Here is a 23,923-nt window from a genome sequence, read left to right as displayed (position 1 = left end):
CATCATAGACCGAGATAGGTTTCCTAGTCTGAGGCAGGAATGAGCTTCCATGTTTAGCCAAGTTAGGCACGTGCCCCTGCCCTGGGTCAGCAGGACTGCATATTGGTGGCTTCCCCACCAGCCTGTGTCCTCCAAGCCCTCTAGTGGTGCTCCTTACCCAGCAGAGGTGACAGTTCACAGCAGGCCAAGCCCTGGAGCCTGTCCAGTTCTGCCCCTCAAGGACCTGGTGTCACCAAGATTTATCCGGGGGCACAGCTGAGGTCTTGTGACCCAATAAATAGAACTGGTCTTAGTTTAGAGAAGAACTTTTTCCCCCCTGAAAGCTGCGTGGCACAGTTGGCAAAGAACCCAGATTGGGGGTGGGCGCGGGGCTGCCGTGGGCCTGGAGGTTTCTGCTCACTCCCACTGTGGTCACCAGACAGCTCCTTCACATGAATAAGCTCTGCAGGCTGTACCCTGGCCTGGTGTCTCAGCCGGGGATTTGAGGGCATTAGAGTTGGTAGAAATTAAACCTGGGTGGGGGCCTCAGGTCAGTGGACTGAGGCTCTGGACAGCGTCCCAGAGCAGAGGGAAGAGGAATTCCTGAGGTTTCTCAGAGCCAGATTGAGAGGGGAAATAGCAAGCCCAGGAGTTCCCAGATTCTGAAACATGGGGGCAAGAGCGAGACTTTGCTGTGCCCAGAAGACCCCCAACTGGGAATGGACTCTCTGGGGGTCCTGGTTGGTTCTTCTCTCCCTGTGCAGACTCCCTAGCACGCATTCCCTTCGGCAGCCTGGCCTTGGCTCTCAACACCCCATCCTTACCAAGAACTTCAATAACCGGGCCCATGTGATAAGTGTGAGAGAAAAACATCCTTCTGGAACCTGACCCCTGCAGGGAGTTGCAGGACTCAGAGTGAGCAGGGGATCCCGGGAGCAAGGCGCCAGGCCCACATGGTCATGGAGAAGTAAGCACTGGTATCAGGCCTGGGTTGAACAAGATTTCAGTTTAGTGGACTATGAAAGAAGCTCAGTGAGAGAGTTACTTGCCCAGCATGTGCAATCCCCAGCACAAAAACAAACAAAACAAAATTTCAGTTCAGTCATCTGTTGGTCATGTGGTCTTGATGGGCAAAAACACCAAGCATGGGACTGTGGCTCAGTGGAAGAATACTTGCCTTGAATGTGCAAGACACTGGGTTCGATCCTCAGCACCACATAAAAATAAATAAAGATATTATGTCCATCTACAGGACATCTAAAAAATACTAAACAACAACAACAACAACAAAAAACACCACCAAGCATCATGGTGTTGCTTTCCTATAATAATCCCAGTCATTGGGGAGGCTGAGGCAGGAGGATCACGTTTAAGGACAGCCTCAGTTTGAGCCAAAGTCTCATAAAAAAATAGAGAGCTTTTCTCAAAATAAAAAATAGAAAGGACTGGGGATATGGCTCAGTGGGGATGTGTCTTAGTGGTCCAATGTCCCTGGGTTCAATCCCTAGTACACACATGCAAAAAGTTTAATTCATCATCTGCAAAATAGAAACAACATTTACCTTGCAGAAGTTTGGAGATTTAGAAATAAGGATAGTGAATGATCAATAATAAATATTATTACTGTTACTATTTTCCAAACACCCAGACTCCCTAGAATGAGTCTGGGACTCTCACCTGTTTAAAAAGCAGGCCTCTCTTCCAGGATCCAAGATCCAATTACAGAGCAGTCCTATAATTTTCCTGCACTAGAAGTTAATACTGAAGTGGACATGGTCCCTGCAGTTTGGGAGCCTGAGGTAAGAGGATAACTTGAGCCCAGAAGTTGAGCAACATAACTAGATTCTCTTAAAAAGGAAAGAACAAGTAAGGTAATATTTTTAAAAAAACTAATTTGACTGGAGTTGTAGCTCAATAGTAGAGCACATTCTTAGCATGCATGAGAACTTGAGTTCAACCCCTTAGCCCCCCAAATCAAAAATAAAGAGAGAAGTTATATGTTACCCAGCAGTTAAGGGTTCTCATCTCCTGGAAAACATCTTGATTAGGAGGAGTGAGTTTATTGGCCAGCAGGCTGTAAGTCTTGGGGGTAAAGGACTTGGAGGGTCTCTCCTTTCCTCCTGGGTCTCACAGCACAAGGAACACAGAACTTTCTGACTTTCTGAGTAGGAAGAGGCCAAGTAGCTCCCTGTTCCAGTAGGATTTGGGTCTGAGAGCCTTTGTCTAAGACCCTGGGGACAACCCTCCTACTTTGCCTACCATGGGGTTGAGAAGCAGGGCCAGGGTGGGGTGTTCCTCCAGTTCTGGGGTTGGGGGCAGGCTGAATACAGGCCAAGGGTCCTTAGCTTTTCCCTTTTTCTCTGCCCACCCCCAACCTCCCTTCTCTGTCACCCAGTAAAACCCCCACTGGGGAGCCTGGAAGAAGCCTCCCAAATTCCAGGCACATAATAGGTGCTTACTAATTGTTGGTGGAATTGAATCACAAGCAGGCCATAAAGTAAATGGGAGGGAAGGGGCTTTCTGTGAACTCAGTCCAGGACAGGGACAATGTGGGTGGGCACCATCCCAGGATCAACTGCCAGGAGTGGATAGGGGCCCCACCCTATCAGTTGCGCCTGCTGCCGAAACCTGGCAGCCACCCCAGGTTCCTCCCAGCCCCCACCCCACCCCCATTGCTCACTCTGTCTCCTCCTAAACTCCTTGGACTCAGCTCTGCCGGCCACCCCACCCCCATCCTCCTCTAGGCTGCCATTATTTCCGGCCTAGATGGCCGAGTTATAAATGAAATCTTGCACGCAGTCCTGCCCTCTTCCAACCTGTTACACAAACTACATCAAAGTGATATTGCTGAAACCAGAACAGCAACCATGCTTTCCCTGATTAAATGCCTTCAACGGCTTCCCATTGCTCATAGGCTAAAGCTCAAATGCTCAGTAATGACACTTCATGCCCCAGAAGGTCTCCCTATTCTGCTTTCCTACCCAGCTTCATTCCTCACCCACTCCCCTCACCCACCACGCTGTGTACCAGTAAAACAGACATCCACTCCTGGCAAATGACACACCTTTTCCATCTTCCAGGGTTTGCATGTGTCTATGTCTCTTGGGTGGATGTGAACATCATTACACACCCCTTGTTTCTTTCTGCTTAATGTCTACTTCTCCTTCAAGCCACATATTAAGCGTTCCCTTCTGGAAAGACTTCATGGCCTTCCCATCTCTCCCAGCCAAGCCTCACTCAGGACCCCTTTAGCTCTCACAGCCCTGATGATCCCAGGCTTTTGTGACAGTTTCCTTTTACATAAAACATTTTGCTTTGTGCTCCCTCTTTAGTCTATACTAAAGGGTAGAGGGACCTGTCTTGTTGGTTTGCGTCTCCTGGGGCCAGCACAGCGCTGGCATGCAGCAGGCATGGAACAATGACAGCGTATGAACCATAACCACACTTACTCAGCACGTGCTCTTAGTGCCAGGAACCGTTCAGGGCGCCCTCCAGGCATAACATGGGCAACCCTCGCTGGCTGAGGAGCACCCAGGATCCACCCCCACCTGTTTCCTGCCCTTCAGAGGCAGAAAGCTGAACACTGCCTTTCCCGGATCCAGTCCTCCCAGAGGGACGGTGCAGATGGGATCCACCACTTAGACCCCACTTGAGACAGGGAAGGTGAAGGGAGGCAGGGCCGCCTTCCTGCTTGGGCTGGCTCCCCGTGGCAAGCAGGCCTTGCTGTTGCACATTTTTTCCTGCAGCAGCATCTGGTGTCCAGTCAGCACCCTGGGAGCCAGGGTACAGTTGGCAGAGGCAGCGAGGCCCTGCCTGCTCCCTGGCCCACGGCTGTTGGTGCAGCCTAGAACTCAGCAGCCAGCGGCAGCCTCAGGCACCCACCTTCCTTTCCTGCTCACACCCAGCAGCAGACCCTCTAGAGACTCAGCCCTGCCTCCCCCTGTCTCTCCACGGCCACACAGTCACCCCACATGCACCTAATCCTGCGTCAAATCACTTTCAGTTCAAAACACCTCGGGTGGCTGCTTTGTCCTGCATGGAACTCTGCCACACAACTATTATCATCCTCATTTTGCCAGTGAGGAAACTGAGGCACAGAGGCACATGGCCAGCGAGCGGCACAGCCAGGCTTTGGATCCAGGTCTTTCTGAGTCCCTCATCTACTCTGTCTATTCACTACCTCAGGGAATATGTGACACTGGTACCTGGGGAGGGAGGTGGCTCAGAGAGCTGGGGCACAGTGTCTGGGCTGCCTTCTGTCTGGAGGCAGGTGCCCAAGGAGCTTGTCCTTCTTGAGCAGTTCAGCAGCACAGCTTCCTGAGAAGGTGCAGGGGCTGGGCTGCCCCAGACAGGCTGAGTAGGGCAGGGAGGCTGCCTGGGAGAACCAGGCTGACTGGGCAGGACATCAAGCTCATGGAAGAAACATACCTTTTGTTGTTCATCTCATTTTTGTTGCTTAATCACAGTAAGACCATCTGGTATACCACTGATAGTAGCAAACATGCACTTAAGACCTTAGGAGAATACAGCATGCCTGGGAGACTACTATGACAACTATCAGGAGAATAATACCAACAATTTGGAGTGTGTTTCTCAGCCAGAGTCCCTATGAGCCAAACCAAATAAAATAAACAAAATAAAGCAGTTCAATGGAAAGAATAAACCACATAAACCCTGTCTCTGAGTTTAGAGGGTGGTAGAGAAGACCTTTAGATGTTGGTCTGAAAGCATTTTTAGGACGTGGCAATATGATGGATTTTCCTGGTTTGAAATTTGCAAGTGTCCCAGTGAACTTTCTGAATAGTTCTCATATCAACAGGCACAAAGGCTGTCCACATATAAACTGTTCTGGTGATTTCTCTGGAGTATTCATCAAGTCTTCTGGCTTCAGCTTGCAGGATCCCTTTTAATTCAGACTGTTTTTTTCCCCAAGGGGTGCTTTATTGATTGCACAGTTCACTATAGTTCCTTAGAGCTGTCTGGTCATGCCAGGAGCTGTGACGCACACCTATAATCCCAGTGACTTGGGAGACCAAAGTAGGAGGATCAAGTTTGAGGTCACCCTCAGTAATTTAGCAAGATTCTGTCTCAAAATTATAAAAATAGAAAGGCCTGGGGATGTAGCTCAGTGGTAGAGTACCCCTGGGTCAATCCCTAGTACAAAAAAAAAAAAAAAAAAATCTGTCTGGTCTTTTCTCAAAGCCTTGGTAACATAATCAAACTAGCATTTCCAATTGTTTCCTGTTACAAAAAAACAAAAAACAAAAAAAAGATTTTGATTGAGTTTATGAAAACAACTCTATTGCCATACAAATAAGAATACTCCCTAAGAGTTTCCCAGTTCTGGAATTATCAAGTAGGGATCCAAAAAAATGTTTCAATCTTTGTTCATAAAAGTATACTTTACCAAATTCCTGAGATATCTTAAGAAAAAAAAAATTTCCTTAAATCTGAAAAATACAACACAAAACCAAAAAACCCCTAAAGAACCAACAGTGTTTATTTTTTGTTGTTGATTTTTGGTACTGGGGATTGAACCCAGGGTCACTTTACCACTAAGCCACATTTCCAGTCCTTTTTACATTTTGAGACAGGATCTCACTATATTGCTGAAACTGGCCTTGAATGTGTAGTCCTCCTGCCTCAGCCTCCTGACTAGCTGGACTTTCAGAGAAGTACCATCATACCCAGCAAAAACCAGCATTGTTTTAAACAAAAAAATCATTTAAAAAATGCTCACCAGGCAAGGGCTGGGGATGTAGCTCAGTTGGTAGAGTGCTTCCCCTGGGTTCAATCCCCAGTACCCGCCCCCCCACGCCCCCCCCCAAAAAGCTCATCAGTTCATCCATATTATTAATTCTCGTTCTGCTTGATATTGGGTTAGCAGTTTCACGAACTCTTCAGTTTCATTAAAGTTCTGGAAATTCTTACCCAGTTCAATGGTATATTCTTCTTAAGAACTCTATACTTGATAGGGTTTTCCATGAATCTCCTTAAATGATGCTAAATCTAAACCTAGCAGTTACTTTTGTTATGGTAGTACTAGAGTTGCTTACTGGGTGTATTGGTGCATGTGCCTGTAAACCCAGCAACTTGGGAAGCTGAGGCAGGAGGATCACAAGTTCAAGGTCAACCTCAGCAATTTATTGAAGCCCTAAGCAATTTAGCAAGACCCTGTTGCAAAATAAATAGGGCTGGGGATGTGACTCAGTGGTTAAGCGCTCCTGGGTTAAATCCCCAGTACAAACAAACAAACAAACAAACAAACAAAAACCCCGGATTAAACAGGATCATAGATCGTTGTGATCATTATAAAATAATATCAAGGTGAAGAAAGGTTTCAAAGACAAACAGAAAAGTTACAGTTTAAAAAAAAAGAATTTAGTTCTTTTAATACTGAGAAGACTAAGTTCTTAAGTAATCAAAAGACCTCATACAAGACAAGACATTCTGTTCTTGATAAAACACTCAATCCAGGATGGAGCTGTTGCTCAGTGGTATAGTGCTTGCCCAGCATGTATGAGGCTCTGGGTTTGGTCTCCAGCACTTGGCGGGGAGAGCCACAAATAAACACTACCACAAAATCCTACAGAATCCCATAGGCAGATAACTTAAAAGGTAAAGAAACCCTTTCACAGCCTTTTATCAATGCTCTAAGAAAATGATTGCTTTAAAAGAGAAGACCAAATTCTAGTTTTGTTCTAGTTTTCATATTAAGAATAAACTTAGAGGGGCTGGGGATGTAGCTCAGTTGGTAGAGTGCTTGCCTTGCAAGCACAAGGCTCTGGGTTCAATTCCAAGCACCTTAAAAAAAAAAAAAAAAAAAAAAAAAAAAAGAATAAATTTAGAGCTGGGCAAACATCTGTAATCCCAGCAGCTCGGGAGGCTGAGGCATGAGGGTCAGAGTTCAAAGCCAGCCTCAGCAAAAGCAAGATACTAAGCGACTCAGTGAGACCCTGTCTCTAAATTAAATACAAAATAGGGCTGGGGATGTGGCTCAGTGATTACGCACCTTTGGGTTCAATCCCTGGTACCACCCACCCCACCCCCCAAAAGAATATATTTAGAATCCTCAGGATACATTCATGGAGGTGGTGGTTTCTCCCTCTGTGGCCACCACTGGAGGGGTTGCTATCTCTGCTGTGTCTCACACATGTGCTCCCATCCCTACTGCTCCCTGCCTCAGGTCACTTTCCCTGGGCTCTATGGAAGTAATGGAAGAACCTGGCAACCTGTCATCAAGAGAGCATATGAGCTGGGGCTGGGGTTGTGGCTCAGTGGTAGAGCACTTGCCTCAAATTCATGGGACACTGGGTGAATAAATAAAATAAAGATATTGTGTCCATCTACAACTAAAAATTAAAGAAAAAAAAAAAAAAGCTGACCATTATTTGCTGCAGGGAAAAACCAAGAGGTAGTTTCTTGTCACAAAAAGGCTATGGTCTGTCTCTCCAAAGCCACAAAGCTGGCAATCCAAAGCTAACAATCACAGCAGTCCCTTCTGTCACTAGAATTGCAGGGTGATAGTCACATGAAAGTCTTCATCCCAAATAGGCAGAAATGGGCAAAGATGAGTGAAGACTGACAGCTCAGCAGAGGACAAGGATGCAGCTGCCCAGCTGCAGGCATCTCACCAACCCTCTGCTGAGGATGGGAGAACCAAGGTCTTCTTTCTCAGTACAGTCCTTCCAGAGAAACTCCTCCCTGAAATCCAGGGGTCTCTGTCAGGAATCAGACACTGTAATTTTTACTTTAGCAAAAGAATGAGAAAACAGAGCCATGTATGGGAAGCAAAGCCCCCAAAGATGATAAAACAATTATACAGGAGCTGGCAATTGAAATGGAGGATTTGAGGAGGCATGCAGAATTTCTTGTGGCTGAGAATGAAAGATTGAGGAAAGAAAATAAACAACTAAAGGCTGAAAAGGCCAGATTTCTAACAGTTCCAAAAAAGAAGGAGCTGAATGTTGATGCTTATTTTTTATTTATTTATTTTTTTAAGAGACAGGGTCTTACTGTGTTCCACAGGCTGGCCTCAAACTCCTGGCCTCAAATGATTCTCCTGCCTCAGTCTCCCAAGTAGCTGGGGTTACAGGCACACACCGCTGTGTCCTGTATACTGATTTTGTTGAAAAGTCAGAGCTACGGAGCTTGCTGCCACATTCAGAAACTGCAGCAGCTTCTTCAACCTGGCAGAAGTGTGCAGCAAATACCAAGGAAGACAACAACGTTCCAGTGTCCAATCTTTCTGCCATTTTCTCAACACCTAGAACTCCCCCTTTAAGGAGCCCTCTGAGGAGATTGAGAGGACTTACCAATAATTAAAATGGAAAGCCCAGAGGAGGTCAGAAAATGAAATAATATAGTAATACAGTTAATCCAGGAAAAAAAAAAATAAAAGAAAAGCCACATAAAAGTGTAAACCTGGAAATGCTTCATCATCTGGCTTACTGCAAGAGAAAGGCATTGCCAGGAGAGTTGGGAAACAGCTGCCATAAAATATGTCAAACATCTGATTCACTGACTCCACCTAATGATTCCTACTGGCAGAAACTAAACTCTAGATTTACTTTCTCCTGATAAAAACCAAATGTCTACCTGAAATAAATAACAATTATTTTTCTTAAATGAGGGTTAAAATGCATAGAAAGTACATTTCTTGTAATTAATCTAAAATGCTGTCAGCAATAATGCAAGATCTAAATAATATGATGACTGGATGTGGGACATGGTGCATGCCTGTAATCCCAGCCACTTGGGATGCTGAGGTAGTTCGTGGCTAGCCTGGGCAATTTAGTGAGACCCTGCCTCAAAATTTAAAGGTAAATAAAAACCCTGTGTTCAATCTCAAGTTAAAAAAAAAAAAAAAAAAAAAAAAAAGGAGAATCTAAAAATTGCCAAATTCAGTAGATTTGACTACACCAGATTCTCTTTTGTTCACTCTTTTACAATTTTTTGCAGAGCTAGGGGTGGAATTCAGGGCCTTTTGCACACTAGACAAGGAATCTACTGCTGAGCTATATCCCCAGCTCTTCCCAACTTTTTATATCTATTCAGCTTTTGCCCTATATTCTTTTTCATTCTAAAACAATATGTCATTATACTTCAAGACAAAAATTATTTTTTTTTAACAACAAAAACCTACATTCTTAGCCAGGTGCTGCACATGCCTGTAATCCCAGTGGCTCAGGAGACTGAAGCAGGAGGATTCTCCAGTTCAAAGTTAGCCTCAGCAACTTACCGAGGTCCTAAGCAGGTTAGTGAGAACCTGTCTCTAAATAAAATTAAAAAAAAAAAAAAGGTGGGGGGGGGGGCTCTGGGGATGTGGTTCAGTGGTTGAGTGCCCTGGTGGGTTCAATCCCCAGTACCAAAAAACCCTGTATCCTCAAACTTTAAAACTTTCTTCACAAAGAAATGCATCTTGATTTTTTGCATATAGAGTTGTTTCCTTTTAAAAAAAAATTTAGTTGTAGATGGACACCATACTTTTATTTCTTTATTTTCATGTGGTGCTGAGCATTGAACCCAGTGCCATACACATGCTAGGCAAGCATTCTACCACTGAGCTACAATCCCATCCCGTTTCCCTTTTTATGGTAACTTCACATTTATGAACTAGAATTCATTGTAATCTTGCTTTTTTAACTTTTTATTTGTTCTTATTAGCTCATCATAATCTTTCATTTTTAGTATTAATTGCCACATACCAACATCTGTATATTCACCCATTTTATAATTTCTAGAAGCATGCATTTCCTCATAATACTATTTTCCCATGTGACACAGGACATATTTACCAACAGATCCTTAGTTCTTCTATAATAATAAGCCAAAAGGAGATAAGTTTAATTTAATGTTCAGTAATTAATGTTTGGGCAGTTTATCTCATTTGGAAATATTCTAGACATTTAACGAATATCTATTATTCATTTTTAACTTAGCATAGCTTTAAGATTGCAAATTACCAAAAAAAATTTTGTAACTATTTTAAGTATATATTCATTTGTGTGTGTGTGTATATATATATATATATATATATATGTGTGTGTGTGTGTGTGTGTGTGTGTGTATATATTAACTTTTTCAGCTGTAGATGGATACAATATCTTTATTTTTTTAATGTGGTGCTGAGAATTGAATCCAGTGCCTCACACATGCTAGGCGAGTGCTCTACCACTGAGCCACAACCCACAACCCCAGCCCTATACATATATATTTTTACAGCACATAAACATTGAAAGTTTTACTTAAAAATTATATCACATTTACATTCACCTAATTCACTAGTTGTTAAAAATTTTTGTATTAGGGATTGAATCCAAGGCTTTGTGCATGGCAGTCAAACATTCTACCACCAAGCTACATCCCCAGCACCTTATTAAGTTGCTGAGGTTGGTCTGGAACTTGGAATCAAGTTCCAGGCCCAAGGTTTGGGAGCCTTAGCCTCTGAAGTCACTGGGATTACAAGTATGTGCCACCATATCCAGTTCCACTTATTTTTTTTTAAATCTAAATTGTATTTCTGACAAAAATGGGCTAAGTTAATGCTATCTACCTATTTGACCATACCTTTTTTAAAACTAATATTTATGAAAAAGATAAGAATTTTTATTTAGCAGTTTCCAAATAACCCCCACCCCCATTTTTAGAAAGTCTAAGGGTCCTAATGAAGATCCTGAAATTTTGAGTTTACTAATTTAGTTAGATAGGAGGTTTCCAATTTAGCTTCTGTTTTTTAAACAGATTATGGAGTTCAGGGTAGAACCCATGAACAAACAGTACAGACAAAGCATTTTCTAAATGGATTACTCTGAGCTCAAGAATCTGACTAGAGCAGAAAGATAAAGAAAACCTTGTTGATCTGAGAGCTTAACGTTTATCAATACTTTATCTAGCTTTCTTTCCTCTTAGATACTGGGGTGCTCTATTACTGAGCTACATTCCCAGCCCTTTTTATTTTTGAGACAGAGTCTAAATTGCTCAGGCTGGCCTCAAACTTTATGATCCTCCTGTCTTAGCCTCCAGAGTAGCTGTGATTATAGACATGTGACATCATGCCTGGATTCTTTTTTTTTTTTTTTGAGACAAAGTCTCACTGTTTCCAGGCTGACCTTGAATTCCTAGGCTTATACAATCCTGCTGAGCTCTGGGACTACAGGCACATATCAGCAGTCCTGGCTATCAAGTTTTCTTTTGGGGCTTAGGATGGGATGGTAATAAAAGATTCAACTTAAAAAAAAAAAAAATCAATTAGTCACCTAAACTTTACATTTGCTTTTTGGAGGAGTCTTTCAGAGATGAATGTTTTGAATCTTGAGCTATTTTAGAAGCTTATTCATATGAAAAATAGGTGTCCTAGTGTCTTATTTGGGAGCCCTTGTTTTCAAATATGCCAGCTGGACAAAAGTTGTGGATAACCTAGGGACCTATACTTGTAATTGTCATCTGAAGCAGGGGCAGTGTAGTGGGACTAAGTCCTTAATCTGTGGGATCTGATGCTGTGCCAGGTAGAGTATGTGAGGATAGAGTTCCATTACAGGCCTCCCAAAGACTCTTTGAAAAGATAGGGACTGTCCAGAGAGAATCTGAGAAATGCTTAATGTAGAGAATTAAAAGCAGATATTTGGTCACAGAAGTGTTGCATGTTGAGTATTAAGTATGGAGAAAAAGAGCCAGTTTTCCCTGTACAGCAGCCCACTGGGCCCTCAGGATCTTGCATCTTCATCACTCTTCAGACCAGCTTGGGAAACACCCTGTCCTTGTTCCACTTGTGCCTCTGATGTCTGGTCTGTGGACTTTAGGGCCCTCATCACAATGTATTGCAAACATTTTTTATTGCCCCCGGCAGATTAAAATCTTCTTAAGAGACCAGGCATCTGGGGCCTGGTGAATAATTTGTGATTAACACGTGATTATCAGTCACTTCTCCCATGCTCTCACTGAGCATCCCCTGGCCAGTTTTCTCAAGTAGAAACATCTCCTGCAGAAGCCTCCCCAGATCCTAAAAACAAAAGGCATCTCTCACTTTGTATGCTGTTTCTTCTCAAGCTCAGCCTGGTAGGAAATTTTAAAAATGAATAACAAATGCACTGTGCTGCTAAGAAAGGACAAATAAGAGTTGGGTGTAAGAAGGGAGGTGTTTCCAAGACCAGGTCAGCAGGTCTGAAGGCAGGCAGGTGTAAAACAAGGGCTTGCACTTAGGAACTAGGAAATATGGTTGAGATGCAAGAGCAGGGCATGGGTGGAGTACTGGCAAGAGAAAAAGACTGCAGAGGTAGCTGGGCTGGTGGGGCACACCTGTAATGGCAGCAACTCTGGAGGCTGATGCAGGATTGCAAATTTGAGGCCAGTCTCAGTAGTTTAGTGAGACCCTGCCTCAAAATAAACACTTAAAAAAAGCGCTGGGAATGTTGCTGAGTTGTACAGTGCCCCTGGGTTCAATTCTCAGAAGCAGCAGACAGGAGCTGATCAGGAAGGGCCCAGCAGGTCAGGTCAAGGAATTTAGACTTGTTTGGACTTTATCCTCAAATTATAGGATTTTAAGAGGAATGACATGGTTAGATTTGAATTTTATTACTTTTATCTTTATTACTTTGTTTAAAGTAATAAAAGTTGTTTACTTTTTGTCTTTTTTTTTTTTTTAAAGCAACAATGCTGAGAGAATTGGCCCTTTTAGAAAAATCATGTAGGCAACAATGTTGAGACTGAACTGGAAGTAAAGAATGAGAACAAAGCCTGGGAGGCTTTTATAAACCAAGCCAACCATAGGGAAAAGAGGAGTGATGGAAAGGAGAAACAGTAAAGTAGTTGAATCCGCATGACTTGGCAACTGATAAGGTATGTGGGAGGTAGGACAGGGGAGGTAGGGAGCAGGTAGAGATAGAGCCCCCCGCCCCCCCCCCCCGCAAAGTATCTAACTCTGAAAACTCCCTACTGCAGACCTGTTTACTCATTTCTTAGCATTTGAGAAACAAGATAGTACTTGAAATTTGAAAGGAAAAAGGTTATCAGAAGTCTCTGAAGCTCCTTATTCTAAAAAGCATATACAAATAGAGTCTGAGCAAAACCACACAGGCCCTTTTCTTTTGGCTTTAAGGTGATTTTAAGATTAAAAAGCAGTGAGAAGAAAGGAAAAAGATAAATCACAAAGACTATAACAAACACGAACCTTCTCTAAATAATTATGCATATACAGATTGTCAGCACACCAGGTGACTTTTAATCCCCATCCAGTTCCCCTCCTGGCCCTCTTAATGGCTTCTAGCCACTTCCTCTTGGGATGTGGCCAATTTAAGCTCAGGAAATTCAAAGTTTTAATTCTGGAATCAGTAAAGCATATTAGAAAAGGAAATCCCAAGTGAAAAGAGAAACACATTATGAATTTCAAAGCCAAGGGCAAGGATCATAAATTAGATTGTGAATTTGCTGGGAACCATTTTACTCTTTTGGATGCAGGGTTCGTGTGCTTCAGCTTGACCACTGTTCACCCTTCAGGATCACTCAGGAGTTGGGTCTCTTCCATTCTTGTGTATTTCCAGAGCTTCCACCCTGCACAACCTTCAGCTCTAGCAGTGTTGCTTTGACGACTTCTGACAACAGGGGAGGTGCTGGGCTAGGATGAAGGCCCACCAAAAGCATTCTGAATTACACCCACCTCCCAGGGATTTTGCTTGGAATACATTTGAAAAGTCTTGGTAAACAGATGAGCTTTGGCATTATCAGCTGTTCTTTATTCTTTGTTGTTCTGGTTAATGACTTAACTGACTTGCTACACTGCACCGTGGAGCATTCACACAGATTGATTTTTAAAACTACTCTGCACTGAGTAGTATGTTGTGTACTTTCACACTTAATCCCTGCAGTAATTTTGTCATTTTTAGCAGAGATCCAAAACTTAAATGGCTCAAAGTCACACTTTTTGATCCTTTTATGCTCTCCTAAGATCAATTTCCAGTCTCCCCCAATAGGCTAGCAGTTTACCGTCTAGGAATTTTAATTGTATTTTTGCTTCCTGAGAAAAAACAGCATGTGAAGTGAGGGATGCCTTTTGATTTTAGGATATGAGGAAGCTTCTGCAGGAGGTGTTTCTCCTGGAACAGAAGATACGCCAAAAGCTTAGATAAATTAATGTAAACTTACTGTAGTACTTATATCCATTATATTGCTTTCTATTCTGAAAATTTGTTTTCCTTATAACTTATTCATCACCTATTTTTTCCCACCTGAATGTAAGGTTTTTTTTTTTTTTTAAAGGAAAATATAAATAAAAATTTAAAATAGAATGTAAGATGCATGTGAAGACATAGTGCAGTTCTGTTCTTAAAACAATGGGCAGGACGTAATAAGAATCCAATAAATAAGGCACAAATTCCACTTTGTTTTCCTTCTTGGTAAATTGAATTGAATCCAGGGCCTCACCCATGCTAAGCATGCCACCACTGAGCTATACCCCTAAAAAGACCCACAGTCTTTTTGTGACATCAGTGTATTGTTTTCTGAAGCTGATCTCAGAAAGATAATGCCTCAGAACAACTACAACCCGTGAATGAGTTCAACATTCACTTGCAGCTGATGCTTAGAAGGGGAACCGCAGGAATCCTGTCTCCAAGACACCTGCCTGCAGGAAGAAGTCCTGGCAGCTGGTTCAGTGCCTCTGCACTCCGTAGCTTTGGTCCAGTCCCTGAAAAGTGTTTGAATTCCGTGTCCCATTCACCCCACTTTCACCAGAGTACAATCCTTGAAAAGCTGAAAAAAATTACGTGCTTGTAATCATTAGCTTCATTTTCTTGGGAGATAAGTGTGTCTTGCTAGAAGTCTTCTAGATCAAATCCATTGTCCCCCCCCCCTTGCTATATTAAATTTTTCTTTTTAGAGCTAGGGATACAGCTCAGTGGTAGAACATTGGTCTAGCATGTACAAGGCCCTGGATTTGATCAGAGAAAAATTACAATTATCATATCTGTATAATTTTCTCCCTGTGCATGTGTATCACATATTTTGCTGACATATCAAGCTTAACATTGTCATGTTTATATCACAAGGACATTATAACTATCACTTAAATATACCCTTAATTAAAGATTTTTCAAACAGTGATAATTTTGAACATAGAGATGAGATTTCTTTAAAATTTGAAATTTTTGGAATGTGAACTCAAGGTACTTGATACATATTACAAAATTGCTTTCACAAAATATTATACAAATTTACTCAGTCACCAACTGATAATTTGTCATTTAATCCATGTCAGTGATGTAGTAGGGAAAAATAAAAATCTTTTCAATTTTCCAATTTGCTTCTAAGGATATTGCTAGGGACAAAGAACTTTAACCACAATTAGTTACTGGTTATATTTCCTCATTTATACAATAATCTCCACAACTGTGGAGGGAGTGTGCTGTTTAAGTAGAAAAGTACAAGGACTTTGGGATGCATATCACTGCAAGCAGTCAGATATACAAGCACAAACCACATGCTGAGGTGTTGGTTTCCCATTAATCTACATACAAAAGAAAAATGTTAGTAAAACTAAAAGGAGTTGTGATCAAAAAGGAGAATTTGATCACTTAGCTAACATTCTAGAGTCACCCCAAAACAATTCTCTCCAAATTAGAATCAGCTTTGGGAATTATAAGAGCAGAAAGTTTTCCTAAGCACTTTGATTTTTTAAAATAGGTGTTTACATTTATCAAGCACTTGCTTTTAACATAGCTGTCACGTATCAACTGATCTTTTTGACAAATGTAGGGGTGGATACTGATTAACATTTTACATAGGAAATAACCTGATGCTTAAGGAGGCCAAGTAACTTGTTTGAAGACATAGCCTCAATTTGAACTGAGGCAGTTTACCTTTCACCCACCCAGTAGGCTGTGACTCCTTTTCCTAGCTATTACTACCCTCCAGGCAAGTTAACACAAGGCAAATGGATGCTTTCAGTTTTCAAGAAAGATATTCTACCCTTGTACACCTATTACTTCTACTTACTCACATGTGAATGGATTTGCCACTACAGTCCAGACTTACTGAGAAAAGGGTGACTGAAACTAAAATCCTAATGCTAGAACACATTTCAAGAGTGATGTACTTGAACCCCATCCCATCCCCGTCAACACTAGCCCAGACGCTTCTAAACTGAAGCAACTTGGCCTGATCACATTGGAGCAAGTCAAGCAAGCCTGGGTTGTCATTTCCCATCAAGTACTGAAAGAGTGTTCGTAGTTACGCAAACTATCATTAACTTCTTTCTTCATGTCTTCTAGGCAAATGCCTGACTTATTAAAGTAAGTCATGTTGCAAAAGTGGAAATTTACTGTTAATCTTTCCTTACCTTTCCAAACAAGTGTGTGGTAGAAGGGGAGGAGCCTCACCTGCACTGATGAATAAATTTATTATACTGAGAATCATTTGCTAGGGAAGGTAAAAACCATACACTCAAGGTTTTTCATACAAACATGTAACCAATTCCCAATTTATCTATCAATCTAAAATTCAATATAAAACATGAGCTCATACAAAAATATTGGTTAACAATTTTTCCTTTTTAAAATATAACTTTAATATTGACATGTACAACTATGAAACAGACATAAACTACTAAATTCAGACAACCTAATAAACCCAGAGGATTATTCATTGTGACTAACTCAGGGATAAAAAGAACCTGAATTTTCCAGTTTGTTTTACCATTATCCTTTCCTGAATACTTTTTGTACAGAATTATGTTAAGGTGATCTAAATTTCTAATAGACTTGCATGTAAGCATGATAGAATGGTCTGGTTTATGTTAGCATGATCTCCAATAACTGTCAACCTATGAATTTCATAAGTAATTTTGCTGCTGTGATGTAGAAGCTTGTTTCAGAGTGTACTCTTGGTCAGTGTCTCAGGCCTTTTAGATACGGCATCTACCTATGAAGGTTGGGGGCAGCAAAAAGGGAAAGGCAGGTGCTCTATGCACACATCTCTTTCCCCACACAGTCACTAAAACCACTGAACTGAAATAAAACTTCATATAAAGTCAGTTTTCAAATAAACTAAGGGACAACAGAAAGGATCAGAAAGCCGGATGTTTCCAGGATTGATTTACAACAGAGAGATTATTAGCCAGTCATTAACTAGGATTGTTAACTAGGAAGAGAAGACATGGAGCAGGCCCGTGTTGAGTTTCCATGTTGACTGTTACCAAAACTGATCTTGTATAAAACCCCTGGGTCAGGGGTTTAGCTTAGTGGGAGAGCACATGCTTGGCATATTGCAAGGCCCTGGGTTCAATTCCCAGCACTAGAACAAAACAAATCCTTAAGCCTATCTCTGTAGTGTAAAAAGTAAATAAGGGATGGACAGGTGATGAAAAGTTTAGTTCCAGTTTTGAGCCAGTTACTAACGTTTGCTTTAATTACAACAAATCCAGAACCCTTCATTCTGGAGTAGTAGTGAATCTGCATGACAATACTTTCACTCCAGTAACAGGATTCAACTTTTGAACACAACAGCTTCACTATCTGGGATGGGGGGCAGGGATAATCCTTTAAGGCTTGCTTTATTTTATTAATTTTTTACATTTCTATTACTTACAATTCCTCAACATTCGTCTTCATTTTCATAGAAGGGAAAAGAGGTACACCAGAGGTCAAACTTGGATCCACAAAAGATGGCAGCATCCAAACAAGCCAAGTCTGCCAATACTCTCAGCAGGTTTCTTCCCTCAAATTCCTCCTTCTCTGCCATAACACTCATACAAAGGGAGTTTGTCACTGTGTCCTTAAGGCTAACTGCTCTGGATGCTCTCAATTCAAGAAGAGGTTTCAAATTCCCCTTCTGCTTGTCTTAAAGCAAAGAGGAAAGGAGAAAAATCAGTATACAGAATAAGCTATATACACAAATCTTAAGGCACATAAAGTGGGTGATTTAATATCAGCATGGGTCAAACTGAAACTTAATAATGAAAATGAATACACAGCAATATTCTTTAAGAAAACAAACATTTGGAGGAAGAAATATTTTCTAAAAATAAAATAAATGTTTTATTTGGAAAAGTCAGCCTCTTACACAAGGTTTTGAATCTAAACTTTCACTCATCAATTACAATGGTATTTTAAACGCATTGACTATAATTCATTGAATATATTTATCTTTCTGCCTTAATTGAGAAGACAATAGGTTAAAAAATATTTAGTTCCATTCTGTCCACCTTCCCTCCTATCCTTATACTGAAACCATTTTTCCACATTTCAGGTAAGTGAAAAGGGCCACAAAACTTGAGTTTGGTGTGGATATAAGAATGTGCCCAAAAATTCTAAGCATGTCATAATTTTTTTTTAAGCCTACTCAGAAAAAGAGGATTTATTGAAACTAAGCATACTTTACAACTTCCCTCCCAATCTTATCTTTATTGGTTTGCCTGGAGCCCAATTGTTCTGGCCCCCTTGAATTTACAAACACTGAAAAGAATGTAAAGCAAAACAACACACACAACATTTATCTACATTGAATAACATACAGCCCTAACTAAAAGCAAATATAAATGGAACCGCCAAAAAAATCAAAGGAGAAAAATTCCAGGATCTGCTTAGCATATGAAGACCTGGGTTCAATCCCCAGGACCACAAAGACAAAAACAAGAAAGCAGCAACTAATAGCAAAACCAAACCAAACACACATACACAGATTCCAATAGACTCATAGTATAACTGAGGTTTTAGAAAAACCAAATCTGAATTCAGCTGATGCATGAAATATGTCTACATTTAATTAGATGTGCTGCATTTACTAAGGAGTCATGACTATAATTTGTAGACTTTAATAATTTTAAAGTGAGAAAAAAATACGAAGTGACTTTGAAAGGGGCAATGATCTTTAACCACTCAAAATGTTTTGAACAAGGGAAAGCAATAATTTAGTGAAGAACACCAACAAACAAAACAAACAACAACAACAAAAAATTACTTGGCTTCTAATAAGAATCCTGGAAAAGATACTTAAGAGGTGTTGACAAATACTATGTGGTTGGGACTGTCATGTTTCCAAGTTTTATATTTTAAATTTCCTAAACATATAGCTAACAGGCACATACGTATGCCAGGCAACTACTGATGCTAGAAAAATATTTTAGTCAGCATTTCATAAAACCTCCAACTTGTAACCGACATTTCTATTCCTAAGTGTTCCACTAACAATGTCTGACAATACATTACAAATAAAAATAAAGCAAGATTAAGTTTCAGAGTTGCCTCAAACAAGTTAGTTGTTATTTTTTCTTTTAATGTGACACTTAAAATAGATGAATTTGGCAGAATGGTTTAAAAAAATTAAGGCTCTCTAAAGAGTTCTAAAGACTAAAACTTAAGGCACATGTTATAATCTTTTTGACACTATTAAAAGCTAAGATTAAAATAAAACAGACAAAAAATACTACTTCTTTCCACAAACTTTGCCAACCACTCCCTCCCCAAAGCATATGATATTTTCAATTCAGGCTACTGGTAAGGAGTGAAACAAAAACTCCATCTATGAACACCTAGTATGTTTTCCACACAAATGTTCACTGTCTGTATTGAGCACCACTGATAGACTACAGGCCAGAAGAGTATTTTCAGAAGTCTTGGGTCACCAACTGCTCCATTCACGCTCCAGTCTCTTTGATTCAGACTGGACTCTCTTCCTCTTTGGGGTCTCCTGTGCGTTTTGGCTTTGGAGATTCTGCTGCTTTAGTAACTTCTTTTGGCTTATCACCAACATCTATTCTGGTTTCTTCCTCTTTACCTTCCTTTTTCTGATTCTCCTCTGCCTTCTGTTCTTTTGCCAAAAGTCGATAATTGATTCCCATGCCAATGAAGAGATAGATACCAGCAAAAATTAGGATTACACCACATGACCAGTATGTATATTTGTAGTCTCCATATATGTCATTGAGACGACCTGAAGATGTAAAAAAAGAAAGCGATGTGGGTACATTGAACAGGGATACTCTTTCCTCAACAAAGTGTTAAGGATTCACTCAGAAAAATGTTAATCCAATCTTCACAAGCCCGCAAATGACAAATCAGTAAAAAAAGGAATTTCTAAAAATTACCGATTTAGAGTGGCTTTGTATACTGTTATTTTTAGCAACTTGAAGAATCATCAATTCGTGGCAAATTTGAGTTAGGAAAGACCTGGAAATTACCTACAATCAATTCCACAAAACATAGTGGAAAAAGTGTTGCTCACAAGAGGTCTAGGAGTCTTGTCCAAGGACACACAGCTATTCCAGGTACCCGGGGCCAAGGCTCTTTCCCTATCAGCATTTCCCAGAGTGTCCTGTGCTGGGAACTGAACCAACGGCAATACTTCACCACCAGGCTAAGCACTTAACTTTCACGACAGGCACATTCCGTGGTCATCCGCACCATATAGACACAAAAACTGAAGTACAGAGACAGAAGTAACTTGCCCAAGGTCCCAAAGCTACTAAATGAAACCATTCGTTTGGCTTTAACCCGGGAAATCTGACCCCTGGTCTGTACCTGTAACTACTGCAACAGGGAGTTTAATGTTTCAAAGGTCAAAAGAATTTGGGATGGCATGTCACTTCTTCTTATCTTCTAGGCTTTGTGAAGTCTGGTAGTAAAGAAACCCACTTAACTTTGTGTTTCTAAACGTTTTGTTATGGTTGTAGTTTATCAGTATCTCCAGAAATTAACTCTGGAAAGCCCTACTCTGCACTTAATAGAACCAGGTCAGATGTGGTTCCACGTGGTTTCCTGACTCAGGGCATGGCTCATTCAGCAACTGTCACTGAGAGTCCATCAAAACCCAGGCACTGGCTTCGCTCAGCTCTGCAGATGAGGGTGAGCAAGGGCCTTACCATCCACAGCTGAACGGAGAAGAGATGTTATTCAGATACACAAATGTGACAAGCGCCACAGGGAGGGCTGTGAAAGCAGAAAATGGAGGACTGGGACTGGCAGGTGGGGTGAGGAAGTCTTCCTCCCTTGAGACCACTGAGCTGAGACTTGCAGGGGGACAGGGAGCCTCAGAAGTGGGTGAGGAGAGGATCCAGGCAGAAGAGCAAGTGCAAAGGCACAGGGGTAGGAGGAAGCATGGCATGTGAGCGGGGAAGACGGGCTGATACTAAGAAATGAGGCTGGAGAGACAGGTGAGGCCAGGCCAGGCAGAGCCTCGCAAGTCACATTAGGAACTTTTATCCTCACCCTGAGAGCAGTGGGAAGCAACCGAAGAGGTGTAAGACTGCAGGACCACTGGGGCTGGTATAGGAGTAACAGTTATGAGGTTACCATTAGGATCAGCTGGCATAGGAAACAGGAGTTTGGATAGGGTGTTAGTTATGATGGAGAAAAATGGGCAGATTAGGAGATTAAGGAGATGAAATTTGACAGAATTTGTAAACTCACTGGGAAGGGGTTGGGAGGAAAAGAGCTTTACGAAAAGGCTCCAGTTGTAGCCAGGCATGGTGGCACATGACTACAACCCCAATCACTTGGGAAACTGAGATAGGATTGCAAGTTCGAGACCAGCCTCAGCAACTTGATGAGTCCCTGTCTCAAAAATAAATAAATAATAATGAATGGGGATGTAGTTTAGTGGTAAAGCACCCTTGGGTTCAATCCCCAGTACCAAAGACAAAAATCAAAAAGATAGCTGTAGACTTTTGTTCTGTTCTGTATACTAACTCCCCAAAACGAAATTCCAAAAGTCTGAATCACATCCAAGAAAGATTCAAATTATTTTCTTGCTTTGTGTTATCTATGGAGCTATTAATTTAAAAGATGAAGTGATAAGTAACGCCAGGGACTAGTTCCCAAATTACACAGTGACTTACAAGCTGTATAACCTTGGCCAAATTATTTTACTTTTTGAAGCTTCTATTTCACTTATGAAATGGGGATTAAAACAGTCCTACCTCACAGACTCATGAGATGCAACAGATACATACAACTTTAGTGTAATAATTGGTATGCTGTGAGTTTACATGATAGTTACTATTACACTATTACTACTGGAATAAATTCCACCATTGAAATGAAATTCCCTGAGCCGGGAATGATGGAGCATGCCTGTAATTCCAGCAGCTCCGGAGGTTGAGGCAGGAGGATTACAAGTTCAAGACCACCCTTGGCAACTTAGTGAGACCCTGTCTCAAAAGAAAAAAAAAAGGGTAGGGATGTAACTCAGCACCCCTGGGTTCAATCTCCAGTACAAAAAAATAAATAAAATTTAAAAATCTCCAAACTATTTTTAAAGGTAGAACTGTTCTCCTACACAGAGTATGATAGTTTTGTGATAATTTTTAAAATATTGTCTTTTATAATAATATCTGATCCTCCCTACAGCTGATGATTCTGTTTTGATTTAGTATTTTAGCAATTATGCTTTGTTAAGTAGTGTGCCAGCACTAAGAGCACAGAAATGAGAAACACTTGCTCTTTGTCAAACAGCTCACTAATCTGTTTTCTATCACTGTTCCAATCCTGTACACCTGGGTTTTTTTGGTTTTTTGTTTTATTGATAGTAGAATCATAGAGGTAGGGAAACATACTGTACCTAACAGTGGTGGCCCCAGGAGGACAGGACAGCATTCAACAATGGTCACCAATCCCACAGCACTGGAGAACCTCTGTGGTCCAACGAGGTCCATCAGTGTTTCAAACAATACGCAGCTGAGCCACCCAAAGGCAAATCCAAAGAATCCCGCATAGACACAGAACCCAATGTAGCTGTTGGAGGATAAAGGTGCCAGCAAATGACACACTCCATTTGCAACAATAGAAGCAGCAAAGAAATACTGGATTCGAGGTCTTATCCACTTTGTGTTGGCTACCAGTCCCATGGAAGGTCTGGCTACCATGTCAACAAAAGCCAGAATGGAAAGAAGGAAGGCTGACTTTTCATTAGAATAATGCTTACTCTTGCCATAATTACTAAGAAATACCAAAGGTGTAAAGAGTCCAAAAAACATGAGCACATTTCCAGAGAGATACAGCAAAAAGCCTCTGTGTGTGAACAGGGACAAGTCCAGGAATTGGTTAACTTTTTGGATACTTGAACGTTTTTCCTTTTTGCGGTTTCCTCCAATAAGATCTGTACTTGCATCACCAGGTTTTCCAGACTCCGGAAGGGATTCTTTGGACCTAACATTTTCTGTTTTTGTTGGCTTGGGCCCTATAGGTCGCATCAAGGATCCAGCTACACAGCAATTTAGTAGGAGGCCCCCAAGAATTAGGAAGCTTCCTCTCCAGCCAAAGATACCAAAGAAAGCCTGATTGAGTGGGGCCAGGGTAGAGAGGAACACAGGGCTGCCGGCCATAGCTAGTCCATTGGCCAATGGTCGCTTCTTGTAGAAATACTTGCCAATCATGGTCAGAGCTGGATTCAAGTTGAAAGCAAGCCCAAGACCTAAGGGAAAGGGGCAAAAAATAACATGATATAATAAATACCAGGAATACCTTTGATATTACTTAACCAGACAAAGAAACTAAAGAGGTACAAGTAAGAGAGGAGACATAAGAACCTCATTATTAGATGATACACTGTAAAGTATGAATTCAAAAGTGAACTACATGGACTCAAATCTCAGCATCACTACTTACTGTGCAATAGCCTGAACAACTCAAAAGACTGTTTCAAAATAAAAAATAAAAGGGCTAGGAATGTAGTTCAATGATCAGATACTCCCTGGGTTCAATACCCAGTACTTCAGGCAAGAGTTCTACTACTGAGCCACATCCCCAGCCTCATTGTTCTTACATCAATAAGAAAGTAAATTTACAAGGGTAGTCAAAAAACATATTAAAAAAAAAAAAAAGCAGTATACTCAAAGACCTATCCACAAAATGAAAAAAGTTATTTCAGTTACCCTTTACTTTCCTAATATGCAAACAGAGACAAATGAAAACCTGAAGGTACTTATCACCTATTAAATTAGAAATGATGAAAAAATATA

The 23,923-nt window shown here is 41.1% G+C and overlaps 1 protein-coding gene and 1 pseudogene across 11 annotated transcripts in view; one reads left to right on the top strand and one right to left on the bottom strand.

The window, feature by feature from the left end:
* Positions 1 to 7,369: 7,369 nt before the first annotated feature.
* LOC124990551 (nuclear receptor-binding factor 2-like) lies at positions 7,370 to 8,304 on the top strand (annotated as a pseudogene).
* Positions 8,305 to 17,979: 9,675 nt separating this feature from the next.
* Positions 17,980 to 23,923, bottom strand: part of Slc16a1 (solute carrier family 16 member 1) — a 57,036-nt gene continuing 51,092 nt past the window's right edge. For all 11 annotated transcript variants that reach the window (XM_047552315.1, XM_047552306.1, XM_047552342.1 and 8 more), the window contains 2 exons: positions 22,525 to 23,376; positions 17,980 to 19,899 (listed from right to left, as the gene is read on the bottom strand). In XM_047552315.1, the coding sequence (XP_047408271.1) occupies positions 19,625 to 19,899; positions 22,525 to 23,376 (1,127 nt within the window). In that variant the 3' untranslated portion in view covers positions 17,980 to 19,624. The remainder of the gene's footprint in view (positions 19,900 to 22,524; positions 23,377 to 23,923) is intronic.

This window comes from Sciurus carolinensis, chromosome 1 (assembly GCF_902686445.1).
Source record: "Sciurus carolinensis chromosome 1, mSciCar1.2, whole genome shotgun sequence".
Lineage (NCBI taxonomy): Eukaryota > Metazoa > Chordata > Mammalia > Rodentia > Sciuridae > Sciurus > Sciurus carolinensis.
The sequence above is the reverse complement of the archived record's forward strand: the minus strand, read 5'-3'. Positions and strand labels throughout refer to the sequence as shown.